At 45.1% G+C, this 18,867-nt stretch overlaps 1 protein-coding gene across 2 annotated transcripts in view; it reads right to left on the reverse strand.

Moving 5' to 3' along the window:
* Positions 1–1,750: 1,750 nt before the first annotated feature.
* LOC148135985 (uncharacterized) overlaps positions 1,751–18,867 on the reverse strand; it is a 53,082-nt gene continuing 35,965 nt past the window's right edge. Inside the window, exons 3-5 of one of the 2 annotated variants that reach the window (XM_087984117.1) lie at positions 11,514–11,920; positions 7,255–7,351; positions 1,751–1,954 (exon numbers count right to left, since the gene is read on the reverse strand). In XM_087984117.1, coding sequence (XP_087840243.1) covers positions 1,867–1,954; positions 7,255–7,351; positions 11,514–11,920 — 592 coding nt within the window. In that variant the 3' untranslated portion in view covers positions 1,751–1,866. The remainder of the gene's footprint in view (positions 1,955–7,254; positions 7,352–11,513; positions 11,921–18,867) is intronic. The other variant, XM_087984118.1, reaches the window with a different exon arrangement.

Consider the following 18,867-nt stretch of genomic DNA (forward strand, 5'->3'; position numbering starts at 1 on the left):
AAGGTTACTTTTTTTTGCTGTTTTCCTAGGTCAGTACCATTATTGTAACTGCAGTTAAAGCTTCCTTGCAGCTGCTCTAGAGAATTATTACACAGATTAAGGCAGTAATTCTCTCCCAGGTCAGTATTATTCTCGAGCAACTTTGACGGTTCGGTATTATGACCCTGACTGTAGTTAAAGCTGGGGGCAGCAGCTCACTCGCAAAGACAGTATTGTTCTCCGACTGGCGAGTTTGGGCTCTCCCTCACCTACAGCCCTTCCTGGGGCTTGGGGGAGGGCTTAGAGACAGATTTTCCTCCCCACCCCCACCCCCCTCCCCCCAGTGTCTGGAAAGGGGGGTGGTGGTGATTAAAGCTCGTCTTTACTCCTTTCTCCCTCCTCTCAGCACCCTATGGGTCTCAGGAAGTGACTCCTTCCATCCACCCTGATGATTCTCTCTGCACCCCCCGGGGCTCCTCTCACTGACTGAGGTCCTGGTCGCACTTGGGGCCTATTTAAAGACCAATCGAACCCCCCCTCCCCAAATATTGGAGGGAGGGGGCAGGGGAAGAAGACTTCGAATTAGCGTCTCCCAGGCGGCGACGACTGCTGCTGCTTTCCACTGACTGACTCCATACCCCCGGCTTTTCTTATCCTCAAAACCACCCCCCCACGATCCCGACGCTGTCTCCGCCGCTTCTCTGACTAATCGAATCGATTGTTGTCTTGGGGGGAGGGAGGAGAAAACAAATCGCGCACCTCACCTCCCGTCCGCACATTCGCCACCGCCCGCGCAAACGTAAGGTGACGAGAGAAAATGTTAATCGTCTTCCAGATTCCGCCCCGGTTCCGAATAACTGCTTTAAATTCGCTTGTATTTTTAATCAAAGTAATGAAGAGGTCTGCCGCTGGTTTGCTTCCGGCGGGAAAGGGGATTCCAGTCCGAATCTGCCGACTAGATTTACCCCAATTATCGTCCGCCACTCCACCGGCGGCCGCCATTTTGGAAAGTCAGGTAAACACAGCGGGCGTTTAAATGTCAACTCCCGCCGCCCGACACACTCAATCTATCCTTTCGTTCCCCTTTCCTGAACAAGAACAAAGCAAAACTAAGGTAAAGGGGACAGAATCGTTGCAAAGGAGGCCGTTCGGCCCGTCGTGCTTGTCCCCGCTCTCCGGAGGAGTCTCGATGACCTGGGCGGGTGCTGTCTTTCTTGCCTTTATCCCGGCTGCACGTTGCCAGGAAAGTGGCGTGAAAGAAAGGGGAGAATCTGGGTAGGGAAAGCCCGAAAGGTGAGGACGTGAAGGGAAGAATAGGAGTGGAGGGAGGGGAGGAACGAAGTGGTTGGGGGGAAAGATCGATCTTTTAATTCCAGGAGGTCCCAGTGCAACCCTGGAAGGTTAGCGAAATTGGACTTCTTTCTTCTCCATTGGTGGGGTTAAGGCGCCCACTGGGACTGAAGCAGTAGGCTAATGGTCAAGTTATTTCTATGTCAGGGGCAGGAAGTTTGGACCTAGCTGCTGCTACTGGGATCTGAGCCCTGGCCTGGGCGCCATATATTGGTCCGTGTTGCATCCTCATGAAAGGCTTATTCCCAGAATATTGACTCTTCAACTTGTCGGATGCTGCCTAACCCACTGTGTTTTTCCAATGCCACACTTTTTGACTCATTGTTGCATACCACTGGCAAGCCAGTTTCGGACCCTGATTCCACCACAATGAAGAAACAGAAACCATAAGAATGAGTTATGACATATAATATTTAAAGTGAGTTGTGATAATTACAATTATCTTTTATTATGATATATAGTATTTTCATACTATTCTGTTGGTATCAGAAATTAGGTACAATGGAGAAAGGATACAAGGTTCTTAGATGAGATTGTTCAGTGGTCGTATCTTAGCGAAATGCTATTTATGTGTGGACAACTTGGTGCCCATCGACATGGGTTTACTAATAGCCGGGTTGGTTGCCTAGAAACAGCAAAACAGAAGAGTATCAGAAAGCACAAAAGGCTCTATTAATGATATTGCTGTCACTGAATTTTGCAGCTATCTACATTTTCGGGGTATCGATTGGCTGTAAAATGAACAGAACTGGCCACATAAATTCCACGGCTACAAAACAAGTCAGCGACTGAGAATTCGGCAACAACTCACTTCCTGACTTCCCAAGTCCTTATCACCATCTACAATGGATGAGTCAAGAATCTGATAGAATACTCTGCAATTGGTGGATGAGTTCAGCTCCAAAACAAAATCAAGAAGCTTGAAAACAAAGCAATCCACTTGACTGGCACTCACCCACCACCTTAAACATTCACTTTACCATTGACATAAATCGCACAGTGTATACCATTTACAAGATGCACTGCTGTAAGTTAACAAGATTGCTTCAACAACCTAGCCAAACACATACTTGGAAAGACAAGTGCAGCATATGCAACAGGAGCATCACTACCTGCAAGATCTCCTCAACAAAGAAAATAGGAACAGGAGTAAGCCATTTGGCCCTTCAGACCTGTCCAGGTGTTCAATATGATCATGGTTGATCATCCAGTTCAATACCCTGATCCCATTTACGTCCAATACCTTTTAATCCCTTTAGCACTGAAAAGTACATCTATCTCTTTGACAACATTCAATATTTTGGCCTCAACTGCTTTTTGTGGCAGAGAATACCACAGGTTCACCACAGTCTGGGTGAAGAAATTTCTCTTCATCTAACTCTTAAATGGCCTACTGTTGGACTGTGATCCCCTGGTTCTGGACTGTAAAGACATTTGGAATATCCTTCCTGCTTTTACCCTGTCTAGTCCTGTTAGATTTAGATTCACCACTCGTTTTTCTCAACATTGGTGAACTTGGTCCTAACCAATCCAGCCTCCCTTCATACATCAGTCCTGTCATTTCAGGAATAATTCTGGTCAACCTCCATAGCCAGATAAGGAGATCAAAGCGACACCCAATACCTCCGGTGTAATCTCACCAAAGCCCTGTACAGGTAGTTCTATAATGCGATGGTTTCTTCATCCAGACTGTGGTGAACCTGTGGTATTCCGTATGAGTCTGTGTTGTAGAACATCGCACAATAGAATTAATGGGCCCTATGGGAAAAACATGGTTAGGGGTGAACCACCAAAAATATCAGTAAAAATTGAAACAAAAATAGTAGTAAGCCTAACACAAACGATAGCGCAATCTAAGTTAAAATTTTAAATCATATATACAGTAAAATATAACACTTTAAGGGGTTTCTGAATTAAATAATGCCCCATCTGAAATATACTGGCGCAGGCTTGGCTGCTTAATTTAATGCTATTTAAATGCTATCACAGCTTCTAACTTTGATTGTCACTTCATAATGCAGATAAACATGTTCAAACAATGGGATTTCTCCCCAGCAAGCTTATTCCCAAAGATATTTCCAAATAGGAAGAAATAAAAGCAGATAGTTTTCTTTTGGCGTGAATAAATTTTTTTTTTGCGGGATTTGCTAAATGATTGGGATGCTGTGAACAGATGGAAGTTTTATTTAGAATCCCTACAGCGTGGAAGCAGGTCATTTTACCTATTCAGTTAACACTGACCGTCCAAAGAGCATCCTACCCTAACTGAGCCTCCGTCTACTCTATAACCCTGCATTTCCCATGGCTAATCCTACTAACCTATACATCATTGGACACTATGGGCAATTTGATATGGCAATCCACCGAACCTGCATAAACACAGTGAGAACATGCAAATTCCACACAGATAGTTGCCCAATTGGAATTGAACCCAGGTCCTTGTGCTGTGAGGCAGCAGGGCTAACAGCAAGAATATGTTGCTGTTGAGTCTGTTGCCTTGTCTGCTGCTCACGCCGAAAACAGCAAAGTAATTCACAGTCAAAGCTAGGAAGCTTCTGCTTTGTATGGCTCGTACATGCACTAGGTGTTCATCAAATTTGAAATAATTTGGAGCACTTCAGTTTGTAAATTCTTTGTACTCCCTCAACGGTGAGTATAATCAAGCAATAATACATCCTTAGGCTCCTCTCTCCCTTGTATGTATGAGGTGAGCTAGAAGAGGAAAAGAACTGATGAATAAATACTGAATGAGGCTTGAAAAGGAGCAAACTCTTAAATAATATCAAACAAGACATATGGATTCCTTGATTTGGAGATGCCGGTGTTGAAGTGGGGTGTACAAAGTTAAAAATCACACAACACCAGCTTATAGTCCCACAGGTTTAATTGGAATCACTAGTTTTCGGGGCGCTGCTCCTTCATCAGGTTGTTGTGTCCTCCACAACCACCTGATGAAGGAGCGCCGCTCCGAAAGCTAGTGCTTCCAATTAAACCTGTCGGACTATAACCTGGTGTTGTGTGATTTTTAACTATGGATTCCTTGGTCTTGTTATCTTTGCAGAAGTGTTGGAAGCTGAATCATTGGCAGAAGGATTAGAGGAAGAAGAACTAAAGGCCAACAATGAAAGCTGGCAAAAATTGAATTCCGGAAACTAGGTCACCTACTGATAAGAAAGTTTGGAAGACTAAGACCTAATAGCTCATGTCACTTGGGATGGCTCTCAAACACTCTTTTTGGTAGCAACTTTCATATTCTTATTAACCTCTGGGTAAACAGTGTCTCTTACTGAATTTATTTTGAACATCTTGTATTCACAGTGCCTGGTTCTGGTCTTGCCCACAAATGGAAGCTATTTCCTCCTTCACAATTCTTGTACAGGTGTGAAGATCAACAATTGTTGGTGCAACCCTAAATGTCCTTGAACCAAATAGCTTCCCAGAGTTATTCTGGAAGGAAGAATATTGCTGTGTGTCTGGATTCATCTATTGGCCAGACTGGATAAAGATTTCAGACTTCCTTCTCTGCAGGGTTTAGTGAACCGGATGAGTTTGTAACAACAATGCAAAGATAATTTCATGGTCACTGTAGCTGAAACCAGCTTTCAATTCTACATTTTTCAACATGCAATTTAAATTCCACAGCTTCCATTGTGGAATTTTAAACTCCACCCATACCAGAGTATTAGCCTACACCTCTGAATCATTAATCCAGTAAACAATCTACCACCATCCCCTCAAAGATTAGGCTATTTTTCAAATCAATTGTCAATTTCCTCTTTGTCCCAAGCTCTGGAATTCTCTTCTTCGATCTGTCGGCCTCTGTCTCTTAAAGGTGAGGACTCAAATGTTTTCTGACAAACACATGCCAGTCTAGCAGAAGAGGAGTTTGCCTTTCATTCAAGTTTTGATGCATTTTTGAAATTTGTCTTTTAGACAAAATGGCAATTGGTGGAATTAGAGGCTGTTTGGCTCACTGGGTTCATGCTGGTTCTCTGTAAATCCAGTCAGTCCAGTTACCGCAAGGAGAGTCACATCTAATAAAATGATTTTTAAAAAAACTAAAATAACTGTGGATGCTGGAAATCAGAAACAAAACCAGAAATTGCTGGAAAATGTCAGCAGGTCCAACAGCATCTGTGGAGAGAACCAGAGTTAATGATTCAGATCCAGTGATCCTTTAGAACTGATAACTAGGAAAGAGTTTGTATTTATACAGAAAATATGGTGGGGAAAGGGGGTAAGGAGTAAACGATAGGTGGAGATAGAGCCCAAAGAGAGAGAAGATCAGTTGGACAGACAAAGGAATGGATAATGGTTAGCCTAGGGAATGAATACAGGAATGAATGCTAATGCAGACTGTTCGTCGTTAACAATGGGTTATGTGTAATAGTGGACCATGTGATAATAAGGCCTGGTATTTGGAGGTTGGAGTAAGGCTATGGGAGAAAGTGCATCATGCCCTAAAGTTGTTGAACTTAATATTGAGTCCAGAAGGGTGTAGAGTTCCCAAGCTGAAAATGAGGTGTTGTTCTTCCAGCTTTAACTGACCTTTGTTGGAGCACTATAGCAAGCCTGAGTCAGAGATGTTGGCCAGGGAACACAGTAGTGTGTCGAATTGGGAGGCAACTGGAAGCTCAGAGTCTTTTTTGTGGACAGTACCTAGGCGTTCTGCAAAACAATCACATAGTCAATGCTTTGTTTCCCCATTGTAGAGGAGACCCCATTGTGAGCAGTGAACCTAGTAGACTTGATTGAGTGAGGCGCAGGTGAAGTGCTGCTTCACCTGGAAAGTGTTGTTTGTGCCCTTAGATGCTGAGGAGACAGAAAGTAAGCAGATAGGTATTACACTTTCCATAGCAGGGGAAGGTGTTATGCGGCTGTGGAGGGATGTTGGGAGTGAAGGAAGAGTCGGCCAGGATTTCCCAGAGGGAATGGCCCTTGCAGAAAGCTGACAAGGGAGGGAAATAATGGTCTGATGGTGGCATCCCATTGGATGTGGTGGAAATGGCAGCTAATGATCCCTTTGCTATGGATGCTGGTGGGACGGTAGGTGAGGACAAGGGGGCCCCCTATTGCTGTTGTGGAATGGAAGAGAGGGGGTAAGGGCTGAAGTGTGAGAGACGGATCAGACCCAGCTGAGGGTCTTGTCGGCTATGGTGCAGGGGAATCCTCAGTTGAGGAAGAAGGTGGACGTTTAGAAGCCTCCTTGTTGAAGCTGGCATCTTTAGAATGGATGCAACAGAGAATAGAAGAGTCTTTACAGGAAACGGAGTGTGAGGATATACAGTCAAAATAAGTGTGGGAGTTGGTGGTTTGTAGTGGATATTAGTGGTTTACTCCTTACTTCCTCCCCACTCCATTTTCTGCACAAAAGCCCATTTTTTTCCGAGCTTCCATCATTTCTGAAGAAGGGTCACTGTACCTGAAATGTTAACTTGATTTTTGTCCACAGATGCTTCCAGACCTGCTGACGTTTTCCAGTAGCTTCAGTTTTCGCTCCAATAACATTGATCCTTCTTTTCAATAAAAGATCCTACTCCAGAGGGAAGATGGTGGCACGGTGGCAGTTTATGTACTAGACTAAATAAATCTAGTCCTGTTTTTTCATAGAATCCCAGCAGTGTGGGAACAAGCCATTTAGTCCAACAAGTCAGCACTGACACTCTGGCCTACATATGACTTCAGACCCACAGAGATGTAGTTGACTCCTAACTGCCCTCTGAAATAGCCTAGCAAACAACTCAGTTGACAAGTTTATAGGGATGGGCAAAAATGTTGGCCTTGCCGGTAATTAATGCATCCCATGAAAGAACAAAGGAGGCAAGTTCTCACATTTTCTCTTTTACATCAATGACAATTTCTCTCTTGTCGTTTGTTGAAGGGGATTGCCTTATTTGGGAAGATTGTAACAATTCAGATACATACTCATTCTCTGCTGATTCTGGTACCTTCCAGGCAGACAAGCCTTCCAACATGGGGAACTTTAGCAGCCTTTGAATTTCATCCACATCTCTCTTCAAAGCTTCAACAAAGACAAGGGAAATGAATAGCAATCGGGCATATATTAAAATGAATAGTTTGCAGTACTTTCCTTTAATGTATTAAACTAATCTCCTTTTGATAACTTGATCAAATCTGTCTCCACCTTCTTTGCAAATAGTGCAGGTTAGTTCTCAGCTGGGTCTGTATCCTCTACATTTTGGAAAAATGAAAGGTGATTTTTTAATTGGATCCCTTCAGTATGGAAGCAGGCCATTTAGCCCATAAAGGCCACATTGACCCTCTGAACACATCCCCGCTATTCCTGTAACCCTACATTTCCTAGGTCTAATGCCTGCATATCCCTGGACAGTATGGGCACAGCCAATCCACTTAACCTGCACAGCTTTGAACTGTAGGAGGAAACTGGAGCACCTGGAGGAAACCCATATAGACATGAGAGAACATGCAAACTCCACACAGACAGTCACCCAAGGGTGAATCAAACCCTGATTCCTGGCACTGTAAAGCAGCAGTGCTAACCACGGAGCCATATTGCCACAGTCATTACAGGGTCAATGCAGAGAGGATGTTTTCTCTAGCTAGGATGGATGATGGGTTTAGAACAAGGGGCACATTCTCAGTAAGGAATAGGCCACTTAGGACTGAGATGAGGAAGAATTTCCTCACCCAGAGAATAGAGAATCTTTGGAATTAAAGGGCTGTAGAAGCTCAGGCATTTGAATATAATCAAGACAAATATTGATGAATTTCTAGACATCAAAAATATGCAGGATACGGAGATCTTGCAGCAGCATATGAACACGGAGCAGAAATGGGCCATTCAGACCCTCGAACCTGCTCCATGTTTTAATAAGATCATGAAATCTGATTGTGATTTCAAATCTGTGTTCCAATCTATCCCTGATAACCTTTCACCCTCTTACTTATCGACAGTCTATCCAACTCTGCCTTTAAAAGAAGCAAGAATTCTCCTTCTACCACATTTTCAGGAAGAGAAATCCAAAATATCTTTGCTGTTTTGAATGGGCAATGCATGACTTTTTTTTTTAAGTTGCCTTAGTTCTACATTCCCCCCAAAAAGGAAACATCCTCTCCACATCTATCCTGTATAGACCTCTCAGGATCTTAGATTTTAGGGTGTAGGTTTGCTCGCTGAGCTGTAGGTTTGATATCCAGATGTTTCATTACCTGGCTAGGTAACATCATCAGTGGTGACATCTAAGTGAAGCAAAGCTGTTGTCTCCTGCTTTCTATTTATATCTTTCGCCTGGATGGGGTTCCTGGGGTTTGTGGTGATGTCATTTCCTGTTCGTTTTCTGAGGAGTTGATAGATGGCATTAGATCTATGCTGGAAATGTGTTGCTGGAAAAGCGCAGCAGGTCAGGCAGCATCCAGGGAACAGGAGAATCGACGTTTCGGGCATAAGCCCTTCTTCAGGAATGGGGAAAGTTTGTCCAGCAGGCTAAGATAAAAGGTAGGGAGGAGGGACTTGGGGGAGACGCCCCTCCCCCAAGTCCCTCCTCCCTACCTTTTATCTTAGCCTGCTGGACAAACTTTCCCCATTCCTGAAGAAGGGCTTATGCCCGAAACGTCGATTCTCCTGTTCCCTGGATGCTGCCTGACCTGCTGCGCTTTTCCAGCAACACATTTCCAGCTCTGATCTCCAGCATCTGCAGACCTCACTTCCTCCATCTAGATCTATGTGCTTGTTTATGGCGTTGTGGTTGGAATACCAGGCCTCTAGGAATTCTCTGGCATGTCTTTGGTTAGCCTGTCCCAGGATAGATGTGTTGTCCCAGTTGAAATGGTGGGTTTTTTTCCATCCGTGTGTAGGGCTATGAGGGAGAGGGGGTCATGTCTTTTTGTGGCTAGCTGGTGTTCATGTATACTGGTGGCTAACTTTCTTCCTGTTTGTCCTACGTAGTGTTTGTGGCAGTCCTTGTATGGAATTTTATAGATGACATTGGTTTTGTCCATGGGTTATACTGGCTCTTTTAAGTTTGTTAGTTTTTGTTTGAGAGTGTTGGTGGGTTTGTGTGCTACTAGGATTCCGAGGTGGATACAAGTCTTATGTGTCCATCTTTTACCCTTAATACAATCCATTAATTCCAGGTATTACACTAGTAAACTTGCTCTGAACTGCTTCCAATATATTAACATCCTTCCTTAAATGATGTGACCAATATTATACACACTACTCCAGATATGGTCTCACCGGAGCCCGGTAGAGCCAAGTCATAACCTTCCTACTTTTGAATTCAGTTTCCCTTGTGATAGATGATAATATTCTATTAGTTTTGGTAATTACTTGCTGCATCTACATACTAATCTTTTGTACTTCATTCACTAGGACACTCAGATCTCCCTGCACCACAGAGCCCTGCAATCTCTGACCATACATGCAATATGATTTTCTATTATTCCTGCCAAAATGGACAATTTAATGTTTTCCCACACTATGTTCCATTTGCCAGATCTTTGCCTATAAACGTAACCTATCTACATCCCTCTGTTGTCTTTTTCACAATGTACTTACCTATCTATCTTTGTGTCAATAAATTTGGCAACCATACTTGTAAGGAGAGGGGAAAATAGCATTCAGATGGGAAATCAACCATGATCTAGCTCAAGATTAGGGCATGCTTGGTGGCCAAACAACCTACACCTGTTTGTATTTCCTACGTAACAATCCTCCTTGCAAACATGTTTCCCCCAGTCTTTTTAAATTCCTAGAGATGTAAAGCATGGAAACAGACCCTTTGGTCCAACTCATCCGTGCCAACTAGACTAAATAAATCTAGTCCTGTTTTTTCATAGAATCCCAGCATTGTGGGAACAGGTCATTTTCCAACAAGTCAGCACCGACACTCTGAAGAGTATCCCCTGACTAATGCACCTAATCTACATATCCCTGAACACTATGGGCAATTTAGCTTGGCAAATCCACCAAGCCTATACCTCTTTGGACTGTGGGAGGAAACCTGCAGAGACACCTGGAGAATATGCAAATTCAACACAGTCAGTGGCCTGAGGCTGGAATCGAACCCGGGTTCCTGGCACTGTGAGGCGACAGTGCTAACCACTGAGCCACTGTACTGCCCACAGCCGCTATGATGCCAGCATTTGGCCCATATCCCATAGGCCCCTTCCTACTCATATACCCATCCAAATCCATTTTAAATGTTGTACCAGACTTCCTCTGGCAGTCCATTCCAGACATGCACAGCCTTCTGCATGAAAAAGTTGCCCCTAAGGTCCCTTTTAAATCTTTCCCCTGTCACCTTAAACCTATGCCCTCTAGTTTTGGGACTCCCCTACCCTGTCGAGACTTTGACTATTCACCCTATTCATGCCCCTCATGATTTTATAAACCTCTATAAGGTCACATTTCAGTCTTCAACTTACCAGAGAAATGAGCCCAGCCCATTCAGCCTTTCCTGACAAGATCAAACTCTCCAACCCTGGCAACATCCATGTACATCTTTTCTGAACCCTTTCCAAGTTTAACAACATCCTTCCTATAACAAGGAGACCAGAATTGAACGCAGTATTCCAAAAGTGGCCTAACCAATGTCCTGTATAGCCAAACATGACCTCCCAACTCCTACACTCAATGCACTGATCAATAAAAGCAAGCATACCAAGCACCTTCTTCACTACCCTGTCTACCTGGACTCCACTTTTGAGGAACTATGAACCTGCACACCAAGGTCCCTTTGTTCAGCAATATTCCCCAGGACCTTACCATTGAGTGTATAAGTCCTGCCCTGATTTGTCCTACCAAACTGTAGTACCTCACATTTATCTAGATTAAACTCCATTTGCCACTTCTTGGCCCATCTGATCATAGTTCCATTGTATTCTGAGGCAATCTGCTTTGCTGTCCACTACACCACCAATTTTGGTGTTGTTTGCAAATTTACTAACCATGATTAACTTCGTAGAGATATGGTTTAATAGTATATGTAGATGCTGTGATATAACTGACTTTAGTAGTCCTCTGTTGAAATATTGGAACTAGAGAAGGTTAGACCAAGGAAGTCTGCTGTGTGATAATTGTGTAAGTATTGCTAATAAATATAGTCTAAAGAAAAACTTTTGAGGTTTAGCCAAGGGTATCTGAAAGATGAACCCATATTAAAACAATCGTCAAACCATGTCTGGGTCCTTTTGACACTCACCTTGTGTGGAATTCAACATGCATTTTTTATTCTTGTCCAACGCCTCTCCTTTCTGTAGCCTCCTTCTGCTGTCAATGCAGCTTATGGGGTAGGCCCCTGGTTCCCTCTTCTCTAAGTTCATCTGGCCAACTGAAAAGCCATTGGCCAACTCATCAGGAGAAACGACACTGAGCATCTGATAGCTTGGCACATTCTTGTATGCTCCGCCCTTCCAGTTGGTGAGCTCCAACTTTGCTTGGTTCTTCTCAGTGCCGCCAAAGTAAAACTTGGGCTTGTCTTCACCTTGAGTATAAGGGACAGTTCCACTTCTGCTCTTCCTAAGCCTTGGAAAGCTGATCATTGTTGCCTGAGGAACCTTCCTAATCGTTGGCAGGCTTACTCTTTGTCTTGCTTGTTTTTTATAAAACCTAAATGCAATAAATAATGGGCATTAATGAAGAGGTTTGCAAATGGTGGATGAGACATTGTGCTACACTCTTCATCTAATTTTGAAGATCTTCAATCAAGATCGCTTCTGCCCCTTTGCCAATGTAAATAAAACATCTTGCAGTCACTATTTTGAAGCAAAGCAGGTGTCTTGGACAATTGTACCTCACCAATGAAGAGTGTGAAAAGGTCTACTGAGTCCAGCAGATTGAAATGTTTCAATCTGGTTCGGGAATCGTACACTAGCTGAGCTGGCTGAAGTACTGGATGGTGAGCAAGCAACAAGGGGCTATGTTCCATACAGGATTAGTGGTGCTGGAAGAGCACAGCAGTTCAGGCAGCATCCAAGGAGCTTCGAAATCGACATTTCGGGCAAAAGCCCTTCATCAGGAATAATTCTTCCAGCACCACTAATCCAGAATCTGGTTTCCAGCATCTGCAGTCATTGTTTTTACCTATGTTCCATACAGGCCTAGAGGTTGTCATGCCAGCCTGGTTGAAGGAACAACTGCAGCTACAATCTCTCACACTCTCGATATACCCTTCTCCTTTACCACACCCCAGCACCTCTGCAACAATAGTTGGCTGGCTACTAAATCTGATCTACAGTTATAACATTGCTCTCTGTAAGAGCTTGCTGTGACAAAATTGGTATTTACGCTATACCAAGGTCACCTGAAGCCAAATGGGTTGCCCTTGCCTCTGAGATCTTTGGTTCAAATCCCTTCAGGTCTTGAGCACAAAAAAAGCTGGTACTGAGGGAGTACTGCACTGTTGGATGTGTCGTTCTGTCAGATGAGGTGTTAAGTCAAGACCTGCCTGCCAGCTTAGGTGGATGTATAAGTTCCCATGGTCCAATCATCTTTGAAATTTTCCACCTCAGAAGACTGTGGGAAGTTTAGTGATTGAGTATGTTCAAGACAAAGATCGATGGATTTTTGGATATACTGATAATATGAGAAAATAGTGTTCAGGTAGAAGATCATCCATGATTGAGATTGGTGGGCTGAATGGTCAACCCCTGCTCTTATTTCCTACGTATCATTGCAAAAGTACTTAATTGGTATAAAGCAAGTTGTGATGATCCAAGCTTGTGAAAGTCTCAAAATTATTACAAGTTTTACATTCAGTATTTATGGATTAATTGCTTAATTGTTAGGAAAGGACGGATCCAATCCATGGCTGGTTTCACTTAATATCCAAATGTATTAATAGTCTCAAGTAGGGGTCTTGGGTACTGATCACAAGCAAGCACCCACCTGCTACCTGTGTTGCTGAGGTCAAGAGCTTGATGGTTCTTCTGACCCTATCTGAGTCTTGAATCCTTGTGGGAGGGTCACCAACAAAGATTTTTGAAGGATGCCCTCTGGTTGTAATGAAGACTGGCTCACCATCCAATTAAGGATGGTAGGCTGGCATTTGAAGCTAGCCGTCTAATCAGAGATTTTCTAGCTTAAGAGGAGCAGAAGGCTGCTGTAGAAGGTAATTCAGACGGCAATTGCTTCAAAATGGAGCTGGCTGCTCTGCAACTCTTTTAAATCATTAATTATAAAGAAAACAATTAAATTGTCAAACTACCATGTTGCAAGCAGAATGAGTGAGATTGGACGGGAGAGAGGAGTCCAGTTTGTCCCTTATTGGTCAGAGTATTGAGTACAGGAGTTGGGAGATCATGTTGTGGCTGTACAGGACATTGGTTAGGCCACTTTTAGAATACTGTGTGCAGTTCTGGTCTCCTTCCTATTGGAAGCTGTTGTGAAACTTGAACGGGTTCAGAAAAGATTTACAAGGATGTTGCCAGGCTTGGAGCATTTGAGCTGTAGGGAGAGGTTGAATATGTTGGGGCTGTTTTCCCAGAAGTGTCGGAGGCTGAGGGGTGACCTTATAGAGGTTTATAAAATCATAAAGGGCATGGATAGGATAAATAGACAACGTCTCTTCCCTGGGGTCTGGTAGTCCAGAACTAGAGGGCCTTTATTTAGGGTGAGAGGAGGAAAATATAAAAGACACCTAAGGGGCAACTTTTTCATGCAGAGGGTGGTACGTGTATGGAATGAACTGCCAGAGGAAGTGGTGGAGCCGAGTACAATTGCAACATTTAAAAGGCATCTGGATGGGTATATGAATAGGAAGGGTTTGGAGGGATATGGGCTGGGTGCTGGCAAGTGGGACTAGATTGGGTTGGGATATCTGGTCAGCACGATCTGTTTCTGTGCTGTACATCTCTCTGACTCTAGGCCATTAGTTCCACAGTAGAGTCATAGTGGACTCAAAACAGTAACTCTGTTTCTTGCTCCACAGATGCTGCCTAACCTTTTGAGTTTCTCCAGCTGTCTGTCTGCCCACAAGTGCTTCAGCTTGCCCCTGCCATGTGAGAATCCTGAATTAGATTGAAAAATTCCAAACAGCCTTTATGTACTGAACTCAGTGAATCTTTTCAAGGGGTATTTTTCAGAATGGGGAGAAAGTGAGGTCTGCAGATGCTGGAGATCAGAGATGGAAATGTGTTGCTGGAAAAGCGCAGCAGGTCAGGCAGCATCTAGGGAACAGGAGAATCGACGTTTCGGGCATTAGCCCTTCTTCAGGAATGAGGAAAGTTGGTCCAGCAGGCTAAGATAAAAGATAGGGAGGAGGGACTTGGGGGAGGGGCGTCGGAAATGTGATAGGTGGAAAGAGGTCAAGGTGAGGGTGATAGGTCAGACTGGGGTGGGGGCGGAGAGGTCGGGAAGAAGATTGCAGGTTAGGAAGGCGGTGCTGAATTTGATGGATTTGACTGAGACAGGCTGGGGGGAGGGGAAATGAGGAAACTGGTGAAATCCGAGTTCATCCCTTGTGGTTGGAGGGTTCCTAGCCGGAAGATGAGGCGTTCTTCCTCCAACCGTCGTTTCGCTGTGGTCTGACGATGGAGGAGTCCAAAGACCTGCATATCCTTGGTGGAGTGGGAGGGGGAATTGAAATGTTGAGCTACAGGGTGGTTGGGTTGGTTGGTCCGGGTGTCCCAGAGGTGTTCCCTGAAACGCTCCGCAAGCAGGCGGCCCGTCTCCCCAATATAGAGGAGGCCACATCGGGTGCAAAGGATGCAATAGATGATATGTGTGGAGGTACAGGTGAATCTGTGGCGGATATGGAAGTTTCCTTTGGGGCCTTGGAGGGAGGTGAGGGGGGAGGTGTGGGCGCAAGTCTTGCACCTCCTGCGGTTGCAGGGGAAGGTGCCGGGAGTGGAGGTTGGGTTGGTGGGGGGTGTGGATCTGACGAGGGAGTCACGGAGGGAGTGGTCTTTACGGAATGCTGATAGGGGAGGGGAGGGAAATATATCCTTGGTGGTGGGGTCCGTTTGGAGGTGGCGGAAATGGTGGCGGATGATGCGCTGTACATGGAGGTTAGTGGGGTGGTAGGTGAGGACCAGTGGGGTTCTGTCCTGGTGGCGGTTGGAGGGGCGGGGTTCAAGGGCGGAGGATCGGGAAGTGGAAGAGATGCGGTGGAGGGCATCGTCGACCACGTCGGGGGGGAAATTGCGGTCCTTGAAGAAGGAGGCCATCTGGGATGTGCGTTTTTGGAACTGGTCCTCCTGGGTTGATTGTCGGTTGGTTTGTAGTAATCAACACGGACATCTACTACAAACCAACCGACTCCCACAGCTACCTGGACTACACCTCCTCTCATCCTGCCCCCTGTAAAAACGCCATCCCATTCTCCCAATTCCTTCGACTCCGCCGCATCTACTCCCAGGAGGACCAGTTCCAAAAACGCACATCCCAGATGGCCTCCTTCTTCAAGGACCGCAATTTCCCCCCCGACGTGGTCGACGATGCCCTCCACCGCATCTCTTCCACTTCCCGATCCTCCGCCCTTGAACCCCGCCCCTCCAACCGCCACCAGGACAGAACCCCACTGGTCCTCACCTACCACCCCACTAACCTCCATGTACAGCGCATCATCCGCCACCATTTCCGCCACCTCCAAACGGACCCCACCACCAAGGATATATTTCCCTCCCCTCCCCTATCAGCATTCCGTAAAGACCACTCCCTCCGTGACTCCCTCGTCAGATCCACACCCCTCACCAACCCAACCTCCACTCCCGGCACCTTCCCCTGCAACCGCAGGAGGTGCAAGACTTGCGCCCACACCTCCCCCCTCACCTCCCTCCAAGGCCCCAAAGGAAACTTCCATATCCGCCACAGATTCACCTGTACCTCCACACATATCATCTATTGCATCCTTTGCACCCGATGTGGCCTCCTCTATATTGGGGAGACGGGTCGCCTGCTTGCGGAGCGTTTCAGGGAACACCTCTGGGACACCCGGACCAACCAACCCAACCACCCTGTAGCTCAACATTTCAATTCCCCCTCCCACTCCACCAAGGATATGCAGGTCTTTGGACTCCTCCATCGTCAGACCACAGCGAAACGACGGTTGGAGGAAGAACGCCTCATCTTCCGGCTAGGAACCCTCCAACCACAAGGGATGAACTCGGATTTCACCAGTTTCCTCATTTCCCCTCCCCCCAGCCTGTCTCAGTCAAATCCATCAAATTCAGCACCGCCTTCCTAACCTGCAATCTTCTTCTCGACCTCTCCGCCCCCACCCCAGTCTGACCTATCACCCTCACCTTGACCTCTTTCCACCTATCACATTTCCGACGCCCCTCCCCCAAGTCCCTCCTCCGTATTTTTCAGAATGGCAGCCAGTGACTAGAGGAGTTCTGCCAAGGTCAGAGTTGGGACCACAAATATTTACATTATAAATTAATGAAATAGACGAAGGAACTGAGGGCGTTATTGCTAATTTTGCAAATGACACAAAATAGACAGAGGGACAAATAGTGTTGAGAAAGTGGGGAGGCTGCAAGAGGACTTGGACAAGCGAGGAGTGTGGGCAATGATGTCATATATGGAGTACAATGTTGGAAAGAGTGAGGTTATGCACGTGGTGGGAATAATAGGGAAATGCTTCAGAAATCTGAAAACAAGGGGACTTAGGAGTCCTGGTTCAGGATTTTCTTATGGTTAAATGCGGTTAGCAGACAGGAAGGGAAGTGTAATGTTTCAAGAGGGCTAGAACACATGAGCAGGGATGTGCCCCTGAGGCTGTAGTCAGATCGCATTCGAAATACTATGAGCAGTTTTGAGCCCCATATTTTGGAGATTCACAAGAACAATCTTGGGAATGAAGGGCTTGTCATTTGAGGAACAGTTGAGGATTCTGGGTCTGTACTTGTTGGAGTTCAGAAGGATGAGCAGGAATTTCATTGAAATTTACAGAATACTGAGAGGCCTAGATAGAATGGATATGGTGAAGATGTTTCCACTAAGTAGGAGAGACTAGGATCCGAGGGCACAGTCTAAGAGTGAGGGTATCGACCCTTTAGAACTGAGGTGAGGAGGATTTCTTCAGCCAGAGAGTGATGAATCTGTGGAACTGATTACTGCAGAGGGCTGTGGAGGTCAAATCGTTGAGTGTCTTTAGAACAAAGATAGATTCTTGATTAGTAAGGGGATCAGTAGTTATGGGAGAAAATCGGGAGTGTGGGTTGAGAAACATATTAGCCATGATGGAATGGCAAAGCAGACTCGATGGGTCAAATGGCCTCTTTCTGCTCTTATATCTTATGGTCTATAGTCTTATAGTCTTCATGTGTAGGGCTTTTACTGATGAACCGGACAGCGATGAATTGGAAAAGTTTTCTTGCAGTATTACATATAGTCCCAGCCCTGTCTCAAGCTCAGGCAAGAATCCAGAGTAAGGAGACATAACCCTAAAGATAGAGCTGGGCAGTTCAGTTGTGAGGTCTTCATAGGGTAGCAGAAGATTGTCCCTCAGAAAAATGGTGAGACAATTTGGATCAATTTAAAATTTTGAATTGATGTCAATCGATTTTCATGGAATAAGGGTTATGAAAGCAAGGTGGATAGATGGAAAGGAAGATCCTAAGAGTTTAAGATTAATGTTAAGGAATTATGACAGTAAAGTCGTTAGATAAATAATTCAGAAGCCCAGGTTAATTAGTTGAAATTCCACCATTGCAGCTAGTGGAATCAAAATTCAATTAATAACAAATTTAAATTGAAAGCTAGTTTCAGTGATGGGGACCACAGAATTGTAATTGATTGTTGTAAAAGTCTAACTGGTTCACCAGTGCTGTCTAAAGGAAGTAATCTGCTGTCTTTACCTGGTCTGGCACATACGTGACTCCAAGCCTGCACAGCATTGTGGCTGACTCTTAATTGTCCTTTAAACTGGCCAAGTAAGCCATTTGGTCTGAGGGCATTACGGAGGGCAACAAATGGTCATCACACTCTGAAGAAATGCAAGGCTGGATTTTGCCATGGTCAGGTAATTATAGAACATAGAACAATACAGCGCAGAACAAGCCCTGGCCCTTGCTGTTGCGCCGACCTGTGAAATAATCTAAGCCCACCCCCTCAACACTATCCCATCATCATTCATGTGCATATCCAAGGATTGTGTAAATCTCCCTAATGTGACTGAGTTAACTACATTGGCAGGCAGGGCATTCCACGCCCTTACCACTCGCTGAGTAACGAACTTGCCTCTGACATCTAGCTTAAATCTATCACCCCTCATTTTGTAGCTATGCCCTCTCATACAAGCTGAGATCATCATCCGAGGAAAAAGACTTTCACTGTCTAATCCTCTGATCATTTTGTATGTCTCTATCAAATCCCCTCTTAGCCTTTCTTCTTTCCAATGAGAACAGACCCAAGTCTCTCAGCCATTCCTCTTAAGACCTTCCCTCCAGACCAGGCAACATCCTGGTAAATCTCCTCTACACCTTTTCCAATGCTCCCACATCCTCCCTGCAATGGGGCAACCAGAATTGTACACAATATTCCAAGTGCGGCCGCACTAGCATTTTGTATAGTTGCAGCATGACATTACGGCTCCGGAACGCAATCCGTCT

The sequence above is a fragment of the Chiloscyllium plagiosum genome, unplaced genomic scaffold (genome assembly GCF_037043375.1).
Source record: "Chiloscyllium plagiosum isolate Xiang-an unplaced genomic scaffold, Cpla_swu_hap1 HiC_scaffold_47, whole genome shotgun sequence".
Taxonomy (NCBI): Eukaryota; Metazoa; Chordata; class Chondrichthyes; order Orectolobiformes; family Hemiscylliidae; genus Chiloscyllium; species Chiloscyllium plagiosum.